The following is a 24,514-nucleotide window of genomic DNA, read 5'->3' on the forward strand; positions in this document are numbered from 1 at the left end:
GCCGTTATTTCGTAGTAAGAGCGGAAGATGAAGAGGTTCATTTCTTCAGTCCACTTCATCTGCTGCCTACGCGAACCTGCTGAAGTGGTCGCCACACATTGTAGCGAAACAGCTGCAGCAGGCGGGGCAATGCTCCTGGTCGTCGTGGCGCCTAGACGTCGAACGACCCCACGACTAGCGGTTTCGACGCCGTGCTGTCCATTATGGGAGTCCGACCCAGTCACCTTCTTCTTCTCATTGGATGGATTTGCATTTTATACCTAACTGCCAGGTGTTGGGTTAACTTCCTCAGTGAGTAATCTGCAATACTGCAAAGTTCCTGCACTTGCCTCACCTACAGCCTGAGACGCTGCGGTGGCGAACAGCCATTCAGACTGAAGCTATCCATCCCTCCTCCTTTCACAACCGGACTTGGGACCGGCTTCGGCGGAGTTATTATTATTATTATAATTTTTCCGCCTATAATAAAAAAGGTTCCCGGTCTGTCAGGTCTTTCTCTTTCCTGCTTTGCTGTATAACAGCATATAGTAGAAGTGCTGAGGTTACTTTGAGCATCAAGTTGATCCAGAATCTCAGCATCGTAGCATTCTTCCTCTGGAAGCCAGAGAAATCAGAAACGAGGCAGCTGAGAGGACCTCTTGCGGGTGAGTCGCGTAAATCGTCCTCCACCCCGCACATCACTGTGAGATTGGCAGTACCGCCTAAGCCAATTGTTCGCGGTGAAGTTTAGTAGTAACACTTTATGGTAAACAGTTGCCGATTCAAAGCGAAGATGGTCTTAAGTTGTTCGCATTACCCAGCATTGCAACTGGATGAATCGCTGAGACCCCTTTATCGGTTTCAATAGCCTCGTCAACAAATAAGGAGTTAGCTGTTGACAACCGAGCGCTTTGCTGACGTGTATTCCCTTCATCAGTGCTAACAAGTCTTACTTTTCAGAAAAAGCAAGTTTTAGTTATTTCAAATTTTAATAAGGTTCCCAAAATTATGCATATGTTGTGAAATCATAGATACTACAGCACCCCAGGTCATAGTGTGAAAGTTCGGGCGCGGGCTGCACCTTATATGGTCCCCATCTTAAAAACATAATCAACTTAACTTTGTTAGTTAGTGCTTCTGGTTCGCGAGAAAACTCCGGCCCAGGAAGCACTCGTTTCTCTTTCTCTTTCGATAAGACGGCCTTTGCTAACATGAGGATGGTTGAATCACATATCATTGCCATCAAAATGATAAATGGCTATCATAATCGAAAGAGGCTTGTCTTCCATACTTTAGGCAGGGAAATAACGGACTAACTTGTTAAGTAGTAAAAGCGAACGCAAACTAAAAAGTCAAATTAATCACTTCAACAGGAAAAGAGAAAGCATAATAACTAAGAGAAATTTCTTTTTGCCAAGTTCTCACCTGTTCGCAGACTACTTCATTAGCCGACAATCGGAATGTTATTAAAAACTTTGAGCTCATAAAGCCTGAAAAGTTATCGCATTTCCAAGTATCTAATTAAAATTGATACGTTGGGTAGAGGCATGAAACTTGCAGGCTACTGCCTTCGCCTGGTTGTCCCCTGTTATCATCCACTTCAGTTTAATTAAATGGCCATGTATTAGCCCCCGAAGAATTAAGTGAGAGGTAGAAGTTTGTTAAGTGGAGTTAGCATCCCAGGTTAATTCTTTTGAACAACCATTATATGATGAATAAATGATAAACTGAGTTTCATCTTTCTGACTATGTCTCCATTCAAGTTCGAAGGGAACGAAATCAAAATCGATCGGAAGGTCGGAATATTTGTCACCATGAATCCCGGCTATGCAGGTCGAACGGAGCTGCCCGAGTCCGTGAAAGCTCTTTTCCGGCCGGTCACATGCATCAAACCGGATTTGGAGTTAATTTGCCTAATATCCCTATTTTCTGACGGATTTCTGACCGCAAAGGTAAGCAAACTTAATTCAGAATGAGAGTGGGTACACGTTAGATTAGTTTTAAGGATCCACAAACTACGCCAGACTTAATCTAATGCTTTGCGGGCTACTCGTGTTCAGGTCCTTGCCAAGAAGATGACGGTGCTCTACAAACTTGCCCAAGAGCAATTATCAAAACAATGCCATTACGATTGGGGTTTGCGCTCGTTAAATTCTGTGCTCCGTATGGCTGGCGTCATGAAGAGGAAGTCGGAGGATTTACCCGAAGCTGTGGTACTAATGCGCGTATTACGTGACATGAATTTCCCAAAGTTCGTGTTCGAGGATGTGCCGCTGTTTTTAGGCCTGATTAAGGTAAGGAGCCGTGGCCGAGTTGCTCTCGTTATGGTGTTGTGCGCGAGGCTTTCTCCAAAAGGACTTTACGTTGAATTTTTGAACTAAATCTCCTTACTTCGTGCAGGACTTGTTCCCAGGAATCGACTGCCCTCGAATCGGATACCCGGACTTCAACGCTGCTGTGCGACACATATTGCAAACAGATGGCTACATCGTACTTCCCGACCAAGAGGACAAAGTGGTGCAAATGTATGAAACAATGATGACCAGGCATTCGACGATGATTGTGGGGCCCACGGGAGGAGGAAAATCAGTTGTAATAAAGACTCTGATAAAAGCTCAAATTCACATGGGGTTGCCGACGAAATGCACCGTGCTCAATCCCAAGGTAATTCGAGTGCGAGCCAAGTCATATCAAATTGAGTTATTCCATGGGAAAAGGCAAGCTTGAAGTGGCTGGAGAAGGGTTTTCTGCCCACTGAGGCGGAAGCGTAGAGGAAACCGACTCTCGACGGCAAAGTAGTGTATGAAAGAAGTGGAACGAATAATAAAGGATTTTAAGGGATGCTTGACCTTTTATATTAGTAACCTAAAGGGCAACCTCGTAAAAACTTCTTTCAAGTCGCTTGATGAGAGTTGTTTTCCTTTAAATATATGAGGAATACTCGGCCTGATTTTCCGATGTAAAAAATTAAGAGCGGACCCACATAAATTTAACTTTCGAGTCAGTCATAAACCGGACCAGCCGGGGTCCGGTATCGGGCGGTCCACACGTTTATGAAGAAAATGCAAATTACCAAGGATTTTTTGTGAATTCAATCTGAACCTCTTCCGCAGGCCTGCTCTGTCGTCGAGTTGTATGGTTTCTTAGATCCAGACACGAGAGATTGGATTGACGGCTTGTTTTCGAACATTTTCCGTGAAATGAATAGACCAACAGAAAAAGAAGTGAGTTTCCAAGAGCGTTTTATGATGGCACAAAGACATGTTTGACCCAGATTGGGAAATAATCTTACAAATGCATTCCAAATAGGAGCGGCGCTACGTTTGCTTCGACGGGGATGTAGACGCTCTTTGGATTGAAAACATGAACTCCGTCATGGATGACAATAAACTTTTGACGTTGGCTAATGGAGAGCGGATAAGATTGGAAAGCTATTGTGCGTTGCTCTTTGAGGTGATGTCCTTTGGAAGTCACGTTTTCCTCTCCAATTAATTATCAATTTCTCTAGGTTGGGAATTTGTGGTATGCCTCGCCAGCAACTGTATCACGAGCGGGAATGGTTTACGTCGATCCGAAGAATTTGGGCTTTGCACCGTATTGGAGTCGTTGGGTTCTATCAAGGCCGGAAAATGAACAGCGAAAAATTAGAGGTACTTTTTCTTATTTGTACTAACCCAATACAAGTATAGAATGGAAGAATCTTCGCAGGAGCTCTATAATACATTCATCCCCACTGGAATAGGCTTCATTATAGAAGGAATAGAAGGAACTCACCAGGGCACTCCACTGAAAACGGTGCTGCTGCAAACAGATCTCAACATGGTGGTGCAGTTTTGCTATTTATTTGATGCCCTGCTGCCTCCTTTAGAGAGGATGGAAGCAGTCGAATATAGCTCGGATGTGTTAGAATGCATTTTTATTGAGGTTTGTATGCTTGCATGAATTCTAAATGCTTTCACGTAGCAATGCGAAGCGAAGTGTTCATGAAAAATGAAGTCGTAACACTTTGATGGACTGCAGAAGGCCAATAGGGGCAATTGAATGATATGTTGAATTTTAGATTTGTATTAATTTGATTTAAACAGATTCAAAGGAGGGAGTATTTAGGGATGCTAGCTACTCCCAAGCAGATATTTTATATTCCGTTTGAATATTTTTCAGTGCTTGTATGGATCCCTGGGCGCTTGTCTAATTGAGAAGGATCGCATCAAGTTTGATGAGTACGTCAAAAAGCTGATGGGTGGCGTTAATGTAGAGGACAAGAAGGAGAAGCCGGCGGTCGTTGGTCAATGTCCTTCGGCTAAACCAACCTTATATGATTATTTCTTTGATATTGAACGCAAAGCAATGGATTGCATGGGAGTGGGTGGTTCCAGAATACGTGCATGATCGCAACGCCAAATTCAGTGAAATCCTTGTGCCAACTATTGATACTATGAGAACTGACAGGATATTGTCATTAATGAATGAGGTGAAACTATTAAGTCTTGGCATAATTTTTATATAATTTTCTCAATCAAACTAGGTCCACCGGCCAGTCCTATTGATTGGCGAGACAGGGACATCTAAGACTGCTATTATATCAAATTATTTAAGAGCTTTGAATCCCGATGTATTTGTAAGTTGTTGCAGCTGTTTCATCATGAAGTTTAATAACACACTTCCAGGTCATTCTCAATCTGAACTTTTCATCTCGGACATCTTCGATGGATGTGCAACGAACTATTGAAGCTGCTGTAGAGAAGCGGACTAAAGATACATACGGTCCACCGATCGGAAAGAAAATTGCAGCATTTATTGACGAAATGAATATGCCCCAAGTTGATGAGTATGCGATAGTTCATTTAATAGATATGTTCTGATTTTTGCAGCTCCTCCTTCAACGATGTGAAGGAGGTGCGCGATTGACTTGAAGAGGGTTTCCGAACTACCATCGTTTAAAAAGTATTTTCTCTGGCTGCTAAAAGAGGAGCATAATAGTGCTGAGGTCCTGGAACAACTTGGAGTTCAGAATTACCTCCACCTGAATGCTATTAGGCAGCGAAAGCAGGAGGAAGAGCCGATAGGTCGGGAACTCTCCTCACTATCGGCATGAACCGGATATTAAGAATGTTCGGGAACAATCGGACCACTCCACTACGGGCTTACATCCGTCACATTACAAGTGTCGGTTCCTAAAACCTTCGAAGAGGACGTGTAGCCCACAGCACCTTCATCTGAACCGTAGACGAGGTGCCAAATCTCTTAGATAAATTTACAGCATTGTAATGCGGCGGCACTTATCAGCCATCGGATCAATAGCTGCAAGACTTGTATATACTTCATACAAGAAGCATGGGTTTTTGGTGAGGAAATTAGGGGCTTAAACTTCCAACATGCCGACTTGTTGTGTGCCAATGAAAGTAATAAGCCCCGCTCTTGGATGGTGATGTTAAAAGACCTCCAAGCTATCTTAAAAAGCTCCAAAGATGAGGATAAGGTCAGCTAAACGATCATCATGGAGATGATTTTGGAAAGAGGCCAACAATCTTGAGGCAACCTCAAATCTGAAGCAGGTCCTTGTCAAAGAACGTAGCCCCAGTTCCAGTGGAGCACTCATCAGAGCTAACCAATAAGCCAAAAGTAAAGACATGGGAATAATAACAGAATGTGCTGTTAACGCCCACCATATATGCTGGGAAAGTTCCAGCATTAACGCGAGAAGACCGAGACTACTGGAGTATCTGGTATGAACCGAATTGCAGGCAATTGGGCAATGAACCCACTTTCTTGAAAGTGGTCAAGCAAGAGGTCATTGACATCACGGTGGCATCCCCTGACATTGCGCTCTTGCCGGAGAGTGAAGAATATTCAACAATATCATGCTCTCGGATCACAGGCCGCAATTGGCATGGATCCACCTCCACTCACTCCATTTTGGAATCCACCTAAGATTAAATCGGCGATTGTATTATACTTCGAACAGAACTGAGCGCCCGATGAAGAGATCATCTAGTCTAGTAGAGACTAGCATAAAAGAAGCTTTCGAAGAGGGCTGTCCACTCATAATGCCAAAGAAGGGTAAAACACCATGGTGGAATTCGAATTTGGTGAAACAGAGGACAACGGCAAGGATTCTTTCCAAATGAGTCCCATAGATACAAGTCTGGTCCGGATAGCATTATTCTTGCTCCAGTAATAGAGGGAATGGATACCGTGTATTTATTCCAGGGAAATGCACCTACTCAGACGCAACAAGCTTCCGACCGACTTCCTTTCTACTAAAAGGACTGGAAAGGCTAGTAGATCGGTTTATATATAAGGGATACATATATTCTTAGTCACTTCATGGTAGACAACATGAATACCAAAAAGGCAAATCCACGGAGCCAGCACTCCATAAACTAACGGCAAAAATTAAGAAGACGACGTCCGATAAAAAGTAGGCCTTAGGGACATTTATGTACATCGAAGGCGCCTTAAATTATGCGTCATTCACGGTGATTTGTAACGCGGTAAGACAGCATGGAATCGATCTGCTGTTAGTCAGTAGGATCCTTTAAATGTTAGAATAGAGAAAGATCCACATATTGGTCTGACAGAAGTCTGTTGGGGCAGGGTATTTTCATGGTTGCCACAGGGAAAAGTTCTCTTTTCTCTGTTATGGCTCCTAGCTACGGACGCCTTGCTATGGCTCTTGGGGGACACAAAGATCTTCGCACAAACATTTGCAGATGATCTAGCCGTAATAATTATGGGCAAGTGTGCGCACAGTATGTGAGCGCCTGAATGCAACAATGTACCATATGTAATCCACAGTTGGCGCCTCCATAATGGGCTCACGGTGAACGCAAGGAAAACTGGACTATTTATGTTCACTAGGAACGTCAGATGGGGCAGCTAGACGCTACCTACCTTAGCAGGAGCGGAAATTCAGCTGATAGAAGCATTCAACTATTTAGGAGTATATCTCGACTCGAAGTTAATGTGGAAGCACCATACCCCGGGACAATACCAGAATTCGTGCAGATTACTCTGATAGTACCAGAGTAATCCGATAGGTAAGACCTTGGGACTTTCACCAAACCGGATTCAATGGGAAGCTGCTGACGCAGATTCAGAGGCTCAGTTGCCTAAGTATTACCGAAGCAATGAGTAGGACGCGGACCGTGGAACTCGAAGATTTTCTACATTTACCCCCAATCCATTTGTATGTGAAATAGTAAGCAGCTAACAACACATATAGGTTAGATACTATTGGCGCGTGGAAATCATACGGTCATCCGTCCATCGGGAAATTTATTGGCAAACGCCAGGTGGCTTCTTCGAAGTAATCACCAAAAGAGAAGAAAGGTCAATAAATGGCCACGAATCTTTTGGGATTACATACTTAATATTTCCACCGACAGGTCAGTCATGGAAAATGGCTCGGGAGTAGGGGTGTTCTCGGGAAATCCGATTATGGAATTGCCTCGACCTCTTGGAAAAATGGCGACCATATTCCAGGACACTCAAAGATCGCTGGTAATGAGGAGCCTCATAGACTGGCACGCCAAGGTTATGGATCCACAATGGTGGGATCAGAACCAACTTTTCCCATCCGGCCATCTAATATCAAGTTTACTCTCAAGGGGAAAATTGCAAGGAATTACGCAGCTGAATGGAGAAGCTTCTGCCGGTCGGCGAAAACCTTTGTGAAGGAACCCGGGACCACTAGAATGGCATTTTTGTTGTCTCTTAAGAATGGAACATGAAAACCCTAGTAGGGCTTTTAACGGGACACTGATTTCGGCTATGTGCAGCTAATATGAGGAGGATTAAGAGACGGTTCTGCACCTCATATGCTGCTGTCCGGCCTCCACAGACCTCAGACGAAGATACCTTGGTAAAGTTTCCTTCAACGGATAATCTGCGCATTCTCGGTCTCTGGAGAATGTTCGAAGATTCACGAAAGCCTGCGAACGCCGTAGTCGAGAGACCCATGAGTAGGCAATCTCCGGATATAGTAGATGGGCCTACAAACGTCTGAGTGCTTGGCACTCCGGCTCCTCACTAATGTAAACTAATTAAACTAAATCGAGCAGATTTTCTGGCTGGTGAAACACTATTATGTGCAGGGACTTTTTTCCTCAGTCCATCGAAGAGTATACGGTTGTTTGTCACCTGCATTGACTGCGTCACTGACGAAGGAATACTTTTAGGGTTCGCTTTAAACATTTCCTTGTCTAAGCTGGTTGTAGGATTGCATTCCACGGTGGCCAATCTGTCCACCACACCGAGGCACTACAGTCGAGGGATATAAACAACCGGGAGTCCGCTTGCCCACTCTCAAATGCCGTTTGTACTGGTATTTCGAAACCCTGCACCATAAGTTTATACACCTTCGCTTCGTCCATATTGATTTATTATTCTAGATGACTTTCCTTTAGCAATTTTTATACACAGGTGGGGTTTTTTTCCCACCTACTCGACGTGCGCATAAACATACCCATGCACGCATACCTTCGAATGCGTACAAGCATATATTCATAATTGTTTGGGATTCAGAAGCATCCGCTGGACATTGCCTATCCGCACGAAAGGACGCGCCTGATGGAAGCTCTGGCAACTTCTCACAGGCCCGTCTGTCACTCCCGATTTATTCAGAAATGGCTGAACCGATCATCAAGAAGTTTGGTGAGAATATGTGGTCTGTGAACCGCTTTAAATATAGCACGTGGCGCTATTTTACATTGAGTTTAAGGGGGGGGGGGGCTCCCCATACATGCGAAAGGGGGTGCAATTTATTTTTTCACAGAATATGGCCATGTGGGGTATCAAGTGAAAGAGTCCAATTAGCACTTTCCGAAACTGATCCCTTGATATCGAATGAAAGGTAGGGGAGTGAGGGCTCAAAATGTGTGCGATAAAAAATGTTCTCACTCAACCGAAAAATCTGAAAAAAAATCGCAGTGGTGGATTTAAACGAAATCTAGGCTTCAAAATACATCCTGTCCCGACATCTGCACAAACTATTATTAACAAAATTGTAGAAGGTGAAAGTTTAACATTTTTATGTGAATTTCGTGCATTCTGAAGCAAATATGACGTCCTCATAGCATATCAATTCGTCAATACCACACCAATGTGAGCTCATATGAATGGGGTTTCGCACATTTCGTTTTACCTAAATCTAATTTCGTTTAGTTTTTTAATCATTTATATATCAATATTGTGTATATATTTATATGCATATGCTAATGAAGCTGTAGGGTATTACCTAATTCTGACAGCTATATTTGCACATTAAACCTGGGATATTCGATATGCATAGTGTACATATGTATGTATACTTTTGTGCACGAAATAAATCGGAAATATCTGTACAGTCAATTTATATACGTGCATGTATAAGTATAGCATTTGATAATGAGCAATGTTCATTTATTTAGGGTGAGCATATCTACGCCTGTAATATGTACACATATCTTGTAGTTTGAAAAACAAATATTTTGCTAGTTTTGCCATATTGGAATGGAAGAATGTGGGTAGAAAGTTTCTCATAAAGGTGAACATAAAATCTTTATGCCCGAAGCACCAGCTTCTGGTCTTCCGAATTGTGTATTATTTAGTATTACTGTGAATTCGTCTGTGTTCCTCTCAAGTATCTCGAAAGTTCGTTCAAATTTTTAACAATCAAATTCAGGCCTACTTTCATATCCATGAATTTCATCCAGTTTCGCTCAGATTTCATAACTTCGTGAAGTGGCGAATATAATATACACAATATGATTCAAAATCACAGCTAATAATATTCCCGGATAAATTGAAATTGGTGTATTTTCATACCCTTTCAAGGCTGATATTGTATCCTTTTCAGATACGGTACCCAACAACCGATTGCATTGCTTAAACTTCTCTTTGAAAGAGGTGGAATGTACGACCGAGGAAAGGATTTGACATGGAAGAATATTAAGGACTTGAGTTTCTATGCTGCAATGGGGGTAGCTGGTGGTGGAAGGAACGAAGTTGACCCGCGATTTATATCCATGTTTTCGACCTTCAACCTTGTATTTCCGAATGAAGATACCCTGAAACAGATTTATGCGTCCATCTTTAAAGGTCATTTAGAAACATTCCCAGATGAACTGTCCGCCGTAGCTGATGTTTTAGTGCAAATGACTTTGAATTTATTCAACGTAAGATTGAACTTTACTCGATTCTGTGGGCTTAAGTAAAATTGTTTATTTCAAGGTTGTGGTTGTTGAACTTCCACCGACGCCTTCCAAGTTCCATTATATATTCAATCTAAAGGATTTGTCGAGAATTTTTGCTGGACTTCTGCTCATTGAACCGAAGTTTTTCAAGGAAATAAAAGAGTTAGTTCGCGTTTGGCGTAATGAGTTTACAAGGGTTATGTGTGATCGACTGGTTTCGCAAAAGGTTTGCTAGTGCTTTTATGGCCAGTATTTTTTTGTACTTAAGATTTCTACTGAATTAAAAGGATATCGAATTGATGAGAGAGCATATCGCGTCGGAAATAAATGAGCATTTCATGCCAGAAAATAGAGGAAAGGGCAGTCTCCTACAAGGCCTGGGCATGCCAATGCCTACCGATGGAACAGAGCAAGAGGAAAAAACACAACAAGCAGCGGGTAAGTCATATTGTCTCAGTGGTTAAATTCCCCACTTAAAAATTAAGCTACTGCTTAGTTGGTATAATCAGAATGGATCATCCTCACTTAAAAGAAGAATGCAATAAAAATGTTCACGCGCGAATCGCTACAGAGCAAACTACTCACGTGTAAAGAGCACTAGTTTAAGATATTCCTAGCAATAATTTTATTTTTTTAAATTTCGACTTCTCCGGTCAACGGGGTAAAATTATTCATATCCGTATTATTAACGACCTAGCAGTACTCGTACTTCGGTGTTCTAATGTAACACATTTGATTGTAAATGCATTGCATGCATCTTTTTTTTTCATTCGATCTAAATTGCATAGCTGAATTGATCAGCGCATTTTCACAATACATTATGAGTTTACATTTCCTACCAATGGAGGAATTTTGCCACATGATTTTTTTACCAGCAAGCAATTTTCTGGATATTTATCTTTGTTGTAACTATTATAGTTGTAAACATTTTTTGTTTTATATAAGTTGTTTTGATAAAGTAGAATCAGAGCTTCAAACCTAACGAACGAGGTCTGATCTTAATTGAGTTAGAGGACTCTTTCTTAACATTGGTCCGTCGATCCGGATATTTTCATAATCCGTAAAACTCTCGGAAGATCAGTAAATCAGTAACTACCATGAGTAGAAGACTAACTCGAGGTAGTTACTGATCTTCCCAATCCTTCTTTTCCTTCTTTTTCTTTAGCCCTTGTCCCGTTCACAAGTCGGGTCGGCTCGTCGTGATCGGCTTCGCCATTTGGCTCTATCAAATGCCTGATCTGGGTGCAATCTCGAGGCTTTCAAATCCCCATCTAGCGTATCAAGCCACCGTTGTTTAATAATAATAATAATAATAATCGTTGGCGCAACAATCCATATTGGATCAGGGCCTTGAAGTGTGTTAGAGCACTTCATTCAAGACCGTAACGGTACACTACAGTACACTGTAGGAGGCAATGTGGTCAGCATTGCGCTCGCCAGAGATTGTTACCCTGATTTGACTCAGGTACTCATTCACAGCTGAGTCGACTGGTGTCCGACGGCAAGTCACGATGCGAATCCCACTGCCACCAGTGAGATTTGAACCGCGTCCCTCCATACGACAGCCCAACGCTCTAACCACTGAGCTATCCAGACACCGTTGTTTAAGTCTGCCTTTTGGTCGTTTACAATCGACTTCGATGTTCAGACCAATCTGTGAATTCTCTCAAGTGAATTCTCGTTAGCATGAATTGCGTGACCATACCATCGAAGACGCCTCTCTCGCAACTTTTCCACGATCAGTGCTAACCCATAACGATCGCGGATATCCTCATTTCGGGTGTGATCTAAACATGTGACGCATTAGTCCAACGTAGCATCTTCGTCTCCATTACCGCAAGACGCCGTTCATTGTCTTTTATAGTTGGCCAACACTCAGAACCATAGAGAGCGACTGGACGAACGACATTGCGGTAAATCTTAGATTTGAGACCTTCGTTGATACGTCGATCACAAAGAACACCAGTTGTGGAACGCCACTTCATCCAGGTTGCGTTAATGCGTGAAGCAATTTCTTAACGCAGTTCTCCATTGGTTGATAGCATTAACCTGAGGTATTTGAATCGCTTACCACTGGGCAGATCACTGCCACTGACAGTGATTGTGCCTGTGCCTGTTTCATGGGGATCGGCCGTCAAAAATTCAGTTTTGTTTAAATTCAATCTGAGATCGTGTTGCATGAGGCGATCATTCCATTTTTGGACAAGTTGCCCGAGATCATTTTTGCTATCAGATGCTAGGAAAACATCATCTGCATAAAGCAGTGTGTAGGGCGCAGGACGTTGGATATCCCGTGTGACGGTGTCCATAACAAGAACAAAGAGAAGTGATGAGAGGGCACTTCCTTGATGAACACCAACAGAGACACGAAGCGCTTTTGATACACCCGCCATACTTCGAACTTTACTTTTCGGATTGTGGTAAAGCAATTGAACTCAGCGCACGAGTTCTTCTGGCACGAAGTGTCGTCGTAAGGCATACCAGATGAATTCGTGTGGTACACGGTCAAACGCTTTCTCTGGATCCAGAAATGCAATGTAAAGAGGGCAATGCTTCTCACGGTGTTTCTCCATGAGTAACCGCGTAGTGTGTATTGCGTCAGTAGTTCCGCAGTTCTTGATAAATCCGGCTTGATTCACGGTTATTTGAACGATTTCGCGAATACGGTTGTCAAGAATGCATTCAAAAATCTTCATGGTATGGGAAAGTAACCCGATCGGACTTTAATTTGAACATTTTGCTGGACTACCTTTCTTTTTCCATATTGGAACAGTGGTACTTTATTGCCAGTCAGATGGTGTTCTTCCTTCCTGAATAACCCGGTTAAAGAATTCATCGAGCCACAGTGTTGGATCCCAGCTCTTCGTTTTCCAGAGCTCAGATGCGATGTCGTCAGGCCCTGTTGCTTTCTCCGACTTCATTTGTTTTATTGCATCCTCGACTTCAGTTGCGCTGACTGGTGGAGCTGGTCCAAATGTCGGCAATGATTGTGGAAATGAAGGATGAGCAAATTCTCCAGTTGAAATCTGCTCGAAGTATTCTCGCCATCTCTCCGGTGCTGCTCGACGGTTGGTAAGCAAAGTATCGTTCTTGCCATTAACGCAACAGAAGTGTTCGATATGCTGTATGCGTTCATTATGGCTTTTAGCAAGTCAATACGGATCTCTCTCGCCATACCGAGTGTCCAGTTTATCGTAAAGATTTTTGAAATGGTTCGCTCGGGTGACAGCGACCGCTTTCTTTGCTTCACGGTTGGCATTCTTATAAATTTGCCAATTAGCAGGCGTTTTATCGTTGAGAAATTTATGGTAGAGGCGTTTCTTTTCACGGACCTTCGTTTCAACATCATCATTCCAAAGCCAAGTATCACGGTTGAGTGAGATCGTTTCTTCTTGCTTTCTTTCTTTAGCAACCATTTATTGCGTCGCGGGCCAATGCGTTTCTCATACTGTTTTATCGGTGGCTTAATTCGCAGGACGGCAATGTTGAGGTGCGATGGTAAATCAGCAACAGATCCAATTTTCTCCCAACGGCAGGCGATGGAAATACTGTTGGAATATGGCCATCAGTTGCACCATTTTTTCATCAGGGTGAAACTGAACATGGCCATGAGAGAATTAGGCTACACCTGACCACAACAACTATCATGCGGCTCTCGAGCTTATTAAGAGTAGATTTAATAATGAGAGAAAAGTCATTACCACTTATATCAGCACGATCTTGGATGCAAATCGTACCGAATTCTGATCTGCCAAGGTTATGATAACACTCGCTGATTTAGTAAAAGAATGCCTCCAGGGTTTAAATAGTTTGGATAGCCGCACCGACGAATGGGGCCATCATAATGAGGAAGTTAGGTGCAGAAACCTTACTGTTATTTAAAGAAAGTCTCTCAAGCCTTCAAACAATTCCGACTATCGACTAGTTGGTTCAATTTTTGGATACACGTCATTAAATTCTGGAAAATATAAAAGGCACCAATAGCAGAACTCGAAAGGGGTCATCTGCATTTCCTAAAAAGTACCTTTTGCATGTTACAACACAACACATTGCGCCTTGTACAGTAAAGATCACTCACTGTATAAATGTGAAGATTTCAAACCCATGAAGCCAGGAGAAAGTCAAGCATTTGTTTTCGAGAAAAACATTTGTATAAATTGCCTGAGTCATGACATATCTCAGGTTTGTACGTCGAAATTTAAATGCTTCGTTTATAATAAGAGGCATCACCCCCTTGTTCATCTAAACTAGGGATCGGAAACGAGAAGCACTGACACAAATAATGTTGCAGTGAATAATAATTTCATTTTGAAGACAAAGACCGGGAAACCAAAACTTGCGACCACACTATTTCCTGCAACGATTGTGAATATCGCAAACCTTGGGAATCCAGTGAATCTCTCAGAGCGCTCATTGAGCCAGATTCACAAGTTCCCTCATAACGTAGCATGCAGTAAGTACATAAGCTAAATTTAAAAAAATAACGAGTTCGCGGAAGCATAAAATTCTTGGGGGAAGGCGAATCTGCAAAAATGCCAATCAGCTCTGCAAATTTAGGCACTGGGGTTAAAAAAACTAAACTTGTTCTTCCCGACATCTTCCGTAACGGTCGAAATGAACCCATACAAGTAACTGGTGCTGGCAGATTCATCCTTTAATGTTCCTGGTCCAGTAGATCTTCTTTTGGGAAACGATGCTTACGCGAGTATAGACTCAGATAATCAAAACACAATCAGGTGCACAGAACACTAAACTAGGTCGGAAATTTTAGGTAAGATGCCAAGTGTGACGGAGACAACGCACAGTTGAGTTGAATTATGTTTCTCTGGCGGAAAGAGGTTGCCAACTTTAGGACTTCTGGGAAATCTATCCAATCATAGCAGTAAGATCGTCAAAAGAAATCTGCGAAGAACACTCCCAATCAACGCACTCAACGGATGTAAACGGGTGATACGTTGTTCAACTACCATTCCGCAATTTGGAAAAAGGTTGGACCAATTAAAGCTTAGCCAGAGCTTCTCAAATGGATAAGCAGCTCGCCAAAAGAATACTTAAGCTTGGGGTACATGACATATGTTGAATCGTACACAAAAGACAACGCTAATGTGTTTTATTTGCCACATCATGCAGTGCATAAGGACAGTACCAGTACTTTGACGGTTCATCTAAACCACTCCGGATTCCGGTAAATCCTTCTCCGTTGGAGGAAAAACTGTTATGTGTTGATAGCGAACGTATTTTCCAGCGGGACGAGTCTACACTGTTACATATGGGACAGCAACGTAGCTGTCAATCCGAGGAATGCAACATTTGGCTGAAGGAGAAGAGTAAACCTTACCAATCGCGAAGAAAGTATTGAACACGATTTTTATATCAACGACTTGCAGACTGGAGCAGAAACCAACGCAGAAGCATTGGGACTAGAAGCGCAAATAATCGAGCTAAAAGGCAAAGGATACTTCAAACTCAGAAAATTAGTATCCAATAATGAAATGTTGTTGATACATCTTCCAAATGATTTAGTGGAACAGAGAACTGTCGATACCGCTGATGACGAGACAATCAAGGCATTGGGCGTACATTAAGATTCAACAACCGATTATTTTGGATCCAAACTTAAATCCAAATTAGCAACGACAGCAGTTACAAAACGAATTCTCGCTTCCTGAATAGCGACAATGTTCGACCCGTGGGGATGGCTTTCGCCAATAACTAATGACTCCAAATTGATAATGCGGGAAATCTGGAAGCACATCGACTGAGACGAGCAACCACCATTAGATATCATTGATTCATGGAAGCAGATAGAGAAAGAAATACATCATGTGGGGAAGCTGAGAATTGAATGATGGATTACCTGTCACGGTGGCCGGGAAATTCAACTACATGGCGGTGATAATGTATGCCCGGATAATTGATTCTTGCGAAGAAATCTAAATAAGCTTTTTGACTGCCAAAACAAAATTTGCACCACTAAAACTCAAACCAAAGCCTCCGCGACTTGAGTTGCAATCTTGTCCAGAAACAACAAGTCGGAATACCGGAAGCTCGCGCTTCGGGTATAAAGGTTTTGTGTTATGTAAGAGACGCACATTTCTCTGTCCGTATATAGCTACAAATCCAACATAATCCTTCATATTTTTCCAAACTACGAGACATACGTACATATTAGAGCCATAGATATCATGCTCACCCTAAACAAACAAACTGCCTATTACCTGCTGTACACATATATGCACATATCTAAATTTATCGTACCCATATTTCCGATTTACGTCTTATATCTATCTGAATTAGGCACTAGCCGCAAAGTTCATTAGCACGCATATATTATATACCTACATATACACATGTCTGGTTGACAAATAACTAAAAAACTAAAACAAAATAATTGTCTGCGACCCAATTCATAAAAATTCATTTCGTTGTGGTATTGACGAATTGTTATGTGATGATGACGTCATGCGGGTTGTAGAGTGCACGAAATTCACAAAAAATTGTAAAGTTTCACCCCCTATAACTTTGTTAATAATAATTGGATTTTCTTCAAACTTGACCAAACTGTGCATTATATTCTTCGTTACACTCATGCCAAATTTTGTATTTCTGAGATGAACATAAGGGGGGGTGCCGGGTAAATTTCTAAAATGTGGAAATATACTATTATTAACTTTATTTGTGCAGATATCGGAACCGGATATATTTTGAGGCCTAGATTTCGTAGAGATGCACCACTGTGATTTTTTCCAGATTTTTCGGGTGGATAGGTTCTGAGAACGAGACCTGTTACACTTTTTGTGGGTCATATTTTCAACCCTGACTCCCCTATGTTTCATCTAATATCAAATATTGAACCAGATTCGAAAAGTACTAATTGAGACCTTTCATTTGATACCCTACTTGGCTACATTCTGTGAAAAAAAAATTTGCACCCTCCATTCACATGTACGGAGACCCCCCCTTAAACTTAACGCTAGATGGCGCCACTTACTGCATGTAAAGGGATCACCAGATTACATACTCTCACCAATTTTCGCGACAATCGGTCCAGCCGTTTCCGAATAAATCGGGTGTGACAGACAGACAGACAGACAGACAGACAGACAGACAGACAGACAGACAGACGGACAGACGGACAGACAGACACCGTCACCATTCTAATAAGGTTTTGTTTCACACAAAACCTTAATAAAAATTCAGAGTACACAGTTATTGACATGGTGTGAAAATCGCATTAGCTTGGATTGCCAAGGATCCAGAGGCTTGGGACTCATATGTAGCTGGCAGAGTATCCAAGGATCACAATGGTTAGCCAACAATGACAATTGGCTACCCTACAAATCAATTACCCCGACAAGTGAAGAGAAGAGGCAAACTGTAACAGCATTTTACGTGACACAAGCTTTCGACCTAGATGATTCTGCGCTTTCACACGACAGCTGAGGGTAGTGGCCCTTCCCCCCAGAGGAATTGCACACATTCTCGGGATTGTATCACGAGACTGGTGCAACACGAAATCTGTACAGGAAATGGACTATTTGAACAAAAAATAATTGCTGCTGAGCCAACTCATTCTTCTACCCATTCTTAGACAAGAATGGTATTCCAAGGCTAGAAGGGAGATTAATGGTAATAATCGTTGGCGCAACAATCCAATTGGATCAGGGCCTTGAAGTGTGTTAGAGCATTTGATTCAAGATCGTAACGGTACACTGCAGGATTACAGTACCTGGTAGGAGGCAATGTGGTCAGCATTGCGCTCGCCGGAGAATTACTCCGATTTCAATCAGGTACTTATTCACAGTTGAGTCGACTGGTATCCGACGTCAAATCACGATACAAATCCCACTGCAACCACTCAGCTATCCAGACACAGAAGGGAGATTACAAAATTAAAGTTTGATGGAGAATGCGAAACATCAAATGCTCCTTCCTAGGCGTCACCATGTGTTCAATCTCATATTTAACCGAGCTCACAAACAAAAACTTCACGGAGGCAAACTGGAGACTTTAAACAATATGCGAACAGAATTTTGGATAATAGATGGAGGCAATGCAATGTCCGGATGGCTCAAGTGGTTAGAGCGCTGGGCTGTCGTAGCGGAAGGTCGCGGTTCAAATCTCGCTGGGGGCAGAAGAATTTGTTATCGTGACTGGATGTCGGACACCAGTCGACTCAGCTGTGAATGAGTACCTGAGTCAAATCAGGGTAATAATCTCGGGCGAGCGCAATGCTGACCACATTGCCTCCCACAGTGTACTGTGGTGTACCGTTTCGGTCTTGAATGAAGTGCTCTAACACACTTCAAGGCCCTGATCCAATATGGATTGTTGCGCCAACGATTATTATTATTAATGCAATAAAATCCTGGTTAAAGAAATGCATGAAATGCTTCAAGTAGAATCTAATTTCTCATTAACAATTGATGGGGAATTTACCAATTACCCGAGTGCTACCCTCCCCACACTTTACGCTCTGCGGCATAGACTGTGCGAGATCATTCCACACCGAAGTTTATAACGGAACAGTAACGAGAGACAGGTGGTCAAAGGGTAGTATAGGTCCCAGGGCGAAACGTGGATTGGTACCCACGATGGAGCATAAAACCTGGGAAATGCCTGCTGAACCAACACCAACAGCTCTACTACCAAACCCTATCTTCATCTCCACGTGGTGACCGCTGGGGGCTCTTTCTTAACGAAAAGCCACAGACGGAGAAGGATGAAGGCGAGTCTCCCGCGCCTAAAAACGGGACAAATTGTACCAACTGGTCCTCCAGGTTGGGGGTTGGGTACGGCTGACAACCCTCCACGGAAAACAACTTGTTACGAAGCCACAACAGGAGCCTCGGGCAGGACGGACTTTAAAACGACGGACCCGGCGACGATAACGGATGAACGATTTGAGCATTTTCTCATGGAACGTGCGCTCTCTGTACAGAGATGAAGCTTATGAGCAGCTAGCCGATACCCTGTCCCAATATAGGGCTGATATAACAGCGCTACAAGAGATGCGATGGACAGGGGCTGGTTTCCAGGAGAAGAGCCACTACACCATATATTATAGCTTACACGAAAAAACAAATGACAACTGACTGCGGATTATTCAATTAGCAGGGTCATACGAAATGGGTGTTGGAAGTACCTGGTTTGCGCGGAAAGCGGTCCACAAACATACGTGGGCCTCTCCAGACGGGGCCACTTTCAACCAAATTGACCACGTGTTGATCGAACGCCGCCACCTCTCAGCCTTGATAAATGTCACAACATATAGGGGGGCCAATATACACTCGGATCACTATCTCGTTGGCATAGTGCTCCGAGCTCGAATAACAATACCCTCTGACAATCAGGTGAGAGTGAACACTGAAGCCATCCACAACACAACCCTCCGCGACACGTATAAGAGGGAAATGGATGCCGCAATAACCGCAATCAACAGAGGACCTGGAGATGAAGCATGAACAAATGATCTTTACAAACACCTGAAGAACGTTATCATGGATACGGCCACAAACATACTTGGCCCCAGCCGCAAAAGGAGTCGGAACGGCTGGCTTGACGATGAATGTAAGCTAGCAACGGAACGGAAGAATGCTGCATACCGAGTAATGTTGCATTCTCAAAGAACGCGGGCACACGCAGAGACTTATCACGAACTCCGTCGAGTGGAGAAGCGTTCTTCACAGACGGAAAAAGGAAGCCTGGGAGAACCAACAAGTCTGTGAACCAGAAAATTACAGGGAGCAAGCGCACCAGGCGCGCAAGGTTTACCAACAAGTCAGCAGGATGAAGCCTTATACACCTCGATGCTCATCCTGCCGAGATAAAGAAGGAAATCTGATTTCCGACAGAATGGGTATATTGGAGCGATGGGTTGAGTACTTTGATGAGCTACTGAACAACCAGAACATTGGCGAGTTGGAGGTCCCGCCAACTGAAGACGACGGACAAATACTGCCGCCTCCAAGTATACGAGAAACAGTCCGTGCAATTCATTGGCTAAAAAATCAGAAGTCGCCAGGAGCCGATGGAATGACAGCCGAATTGGTTAAATATGGAGGCGACCAGTTACAGCAAGTGGTGCATCAACTTGCGCTCAAGGTATGGGCAGCGAATCAATGCCTGACGATTGGCAACGAGGCATTATCTGTCTCATACATAAAAAGGGAGATATCACACAGTGCAGCAATTATAGAGGTATCACGTTGCTGAGTACCATCTATAAGATATCCACTATCTTGCTAGGCCGGATAGCCCCATACGCCCAGAACATCATTGGCCCATACCAAAGAGGCTTCACTCCAGGTAAATCAGCAACAGATCAGATTTTCTCTCTGCGGCAGGCGATGGAAAAACTGTTGGAATATGGACAACAGTTGCACCATCTGTTCATCGATTTTAAAGCCGCCTATGATAGCATAGCCAGGGTAAAACTGTACACGGCCATGAGAGAATTCGGTATCCCGACGAAATTAATAAGACTGACTAGGCTGACCCTGACCAATGTGCGAGGCTAGATAAAAGCAGCAGGATTACTCTCAAAACCTTTCGACATAAACAACGGTCTACGACAAGGAGATGCGCTATCATGCGTCCTCTTTAACCTGGCCCTCGAGAAAGTGATCCGTGATGCTGAGGTGAATGCGAGAGGTACGATCCTCTTCAAGTCCACCCAACTACTGGCCTATGCTGCCGATATCGACATCATGGGAAGAACCAGCCGAGACGTACAAACTGCTTTCATCCAGATCGAGCAGGCGGTAATTAGCGCGAGATCTTGGGCTGCACATCAATGAAGGCAAGACAAAATATATGGTGGCAACGTCAGCACCGAAGACGAATCAACCAACAACATCAAACCGCACTGGTCAAACACGAAGAAGAATAAGGATAGGAGAATACAACTTTGAGACCGTTGATAATTTCTTCTATTCGAAAATCACAACCGATAACAGCTACGATGATGAAATCCGCGCACGGTTGTTGTCAGGCAACAGAGCCTATTTCAGCTTACAAAGACTGTTCCGCTCGAAACGTCTCACCATAGGGTCAAAGCTCTTACTGTACAAGACTATGATCTTGCCAGGTATTCCTCGGAAACTTGGGTTCTTAGCAACAAAAATTGCGAACTCTTGGCCGCGTTCGAGAGAAGAATCCTCCGAAGAATTTTTGGCCCCATACATGAGGATGAACGATTCCGTAGCCTAGACAATGACGAAATCTATGAGCGATACCATGACCGTCCGGTTGTGGATGAAATCCGGCTCAATAGGTTACGGCGGGCGGGTCACTTAATCCGTGTGGATGAGGATGATCCCACCCGGAAAGTCTCTAAGGGCAATATCTATGGTAGAAAAGGAAGACGAGGTAGACCCTGCCTAAGATGGAGCGATGGCGTAGGTCAGGACGCCAGACAGCTTTTAGGGATATCGAATTGGTGGACCTCGGCGCAAAACTGGAATGTCTGGAGTTCCTTATTAAGGCAGGCCTAGACCGGATACCGGTTGTTGCGCCATTGATGATGATGATGAGTAACGAGAGAGCTCAAAGGCTACATAGCATCATCTTTTTGGCAGAAGGTTTGTAGCTTGTCACGGAAAATGTAAGGAAATCTGCAGCAACAATGGGGCGAACTAGTTAGAAGGAGGTCTTCAGGAAGCCTTATTGCAGTCATGTAAATATGCTGCAGAAGTAACAAAGAGCGATACTATGATTCCTCCCGGGGGCCCCATATTTGAGGCATCTGGTAAGCAGCAATTAAATCGATGAAGAAGTACTTGAAACAAGTCCTGTTTAACATTTGAGTAGATTGTAATAATTGGACAAATTTGTCTGGTGACCCCAGTGATTTTCAACCACTTAGGGCATTTTTTGATCGACCGACAGCTTTTATCCCCCTTTGCACGAAGTGCAGGTGAATCTGGCATTCATCAAAGGCGAAAATGTCTAATGAAGCTCAATGTAGACATTTATAGAAGGTAGTCTACTGAATATCTGCATTTGCTCCAACAAAGGACAAAAAAGAAGGTGGAAGGAACCAATCCGAGAATCGTTGCGCTGTTTCTGCTAAAAAATGAGAACTTCATAACTCACCACCAATATTCACCCATGAGCGGCCCCATCTGAGCGGCAACCAAAAGTCCGTCGCAAGACCAGGATACGACCTTGCACACAAACACTTCTCATTTTTTATTGGAAATCATTAGCATTTGGAAGTGTGTTGAAAATCATCCATCCTAAAGCTGAAGTCTATGTTGAAAACCTAGGTAACGATAAAGTAAAACGAGGCAATCTCCGCATGCAAATGAGCTTTGACTTAACTGAAGCATATCAAGATCAACTAGCGGTTTGGCATAACGAAGAAGTTCTCACATAACATCCATGCTGACAGTTTGCTATATCATATGGATAGAAAGAAGCAAGGTATATTCCAAAACATATACGAAGTGATTGCTCAAGCACCATCCAGCGGGAGAAAACGAAGAGGAATTCCCGGAAAGATCCTAAGTAATTTGCTTGAGGTAACTGATGAAGTTTGTACTGTAGTGGGGCTAGCACGGCGCACGGTGGAACACCCGCAGAGATAACGTGCTCCTAAGGTCCATCGTTGGTGTCATACCAGAGCATCCGCTCACACAATTCTGCTCCGCTATTAACAATAACAGCGAGAAGACTAATCATCACCAGACACTTTCGGATAAGGTTCCAATTGGCCAGATTGAATATATTCCTCACGTCCAAGTTCATCACTATTTGCTGGTACAACTCCTTCGGTTGATGCCAATTGGCCAAGCCAGTAAAAATTTTGATGGCATTAATGGTTGATCCGGCTTTGCGGAACTCATACTGCCGATCTGAAGGGCGTCCTTGGCTCTCGAAGACCGGGAGTAATCTATTTTAAATTACCCGCTCGAACATTGTCCTCAGAGTATTTAGAAAACATATGAGTCTATAGGAGGATTCACTTGGAAGTTTAACGTTAGGCAGAAGTATCACCTTCTGCCGCTTCAATGAAGCGGGAAAGGTCGCCTCGAGCATGTGCACTTCGAACAACTCTGCGAAAATATCCGGTCTACATTTCACGGTAAGCTTGGAGCCCTTATTCTGTATGCCGTCTAGACCTGGGGCTTTATGGTTGCTATTCGACCGCATATCTCTGGCAGCCCGCCTCTGGTAACCGCCGGAATCGGCGTTACATTTCTCCTCTTGTGGGGAAATAAACCCTGGACGATTTTTTGACAAGAGGGTAGGGCACGGAACACCAGTAATTGGGTCTTGTAGAGGGGAATGAACATATCCTAGGCATCTTGCCGTCATATGTTTCAGCAATGCTTTGTGTAGCATAGAGAGCTCTATCCATGGAGGTGCCTTCTTTCCTAGGCTGCTTTAGGCACACCTCCGTGAATGTTTGTTTACCCATTGCTTTTTCAGACCATCCTGGCGTTCTTTTGAATTTCGGCTGCCGGCTTGCGCGCCTCCTGCCCTGTGGCTCCGTCGCAATCAAAGGTGATTCCCTGGTGGTTACTGTACGTGAAGCCTGGTGCTCAGAGGTGGTGGGGAAGAAGACGTGGCCGAGGAGAACCTCCATAGTGGTGGCACCGGGAGACGCTGTATCGCATTGGCTTGGCGGCCGTGATGCAGTAGGCGAATGCTCCAAAGGCCTTACTAGGGCAATCAGACCCGAGTCGGGACGGGGACTCATCTGAAGTGGCAATAGTCACGATATCTTACCAAGGGTATACTGGTACCATGGGAACCGGGATAGCCCCTGGACTCATTTACTTCAGGAGAATTCCTGTTGTATGTGCGTTCAGCTCGGCTGTTTGCGGTTGGCCCCCTAGTGGGAGCTTTATGGGGGTTGTGATTGCGTTCAAGCGAACAGAGACCTTCGGGTCTCAGCGTGGTGTTGCGTTTCAACACGGGTGCCGTACTCCTTAGTTCGGTAGGTCTTGCATCCACAGTATGAATGCTGAGCCATGCCCTTGGTATAGACTGGTACCGTTGTTGCTTGTCACAGCGGGGCTCCAGTTGTGGCCAAAAATCAATTCGTGTCTTAAAAAGACCGTGGGATTAAGTCCACGAGACAGGCACTCACGTAAGACCCCCTAGGACTCACTGTATGTGAAGCCGTCGCTAACTTGCCAGCATTATCACGTGCCAGCGTAGCGTTGACAACAGTCAGACTTAAAATTAAACCGCAACGTCTTTCCAATAGGTCTTTAAATCATTCTCGTTGGCCAGAACTACATCCAACTGAGCAAATGCATCTAATAAACACCGCCCCTTGCGTTAGGCCACGCACTAAAGTCACCGGCCATTACTTTGCGACTTCATCCTTTTTCGTCGAGAACAAAATC

At 43.6% G+C, this 24,514-nt stretch overlaps 1 protein-coding gene across 1 annotated transcript in view; it reads left to right on the top strand.

Moving 5' to 3' along the window:
- LOC119652058 (dynein heavy chain 10, axonemal) overlaps positions 1–24,514 on the top strand; it is a 300,796-nt gene that overhangs the window by 177,423 nt on the left and 98,859 nt on the right. The window contains 14 exon segments of the mRNA XM_038055995.1: positions 1,743–1,931; positions 2,040–2,273; positions 2,380–2,643; positions 3,093–3,203; positions 3,289–3,432; positions 3,488–3,629; positions 3,677–3,903; positions 4,141–4,326; positions 4,328–4,450; positions 4,505–4,597; positions 4,647–4,807; positions 9,818–10,136; positions 10,192–10,380; positions 10,442–10,592. Of these exon segments, the coding sequence (XP_037911923.1) occupies positions 1,743–1,931; positions 2,040–2,273; positions 2,380–2,643; positions 3,093–3,203; positions 3,289–3,432; positions 3,488–3,629; positions 3,677–3,903; positions 4,141–4,326; positions 4,328–4,450; positions 4,505–4,597; positions 4,647–4,807; positions 9,818–10,136; positions 10,192–10,380; positions 10,442–10,592 (2,533 nt within the window).

The sequence above is a fragment of the Hermetia illucens genome, chromosome 3 (assembly GCF_905115235.1).
Source record: "Hermetia illucens chromosome 3, iHerIll2.2.curated.20191125, whole genome shotgun sequence".
Taxonomy (NCBI): Eukaryota; Metazoa; Arthropoda; class Insecta; order Diptera; family Stratiomyidae; genus Hermetia; species Hermetia illucens.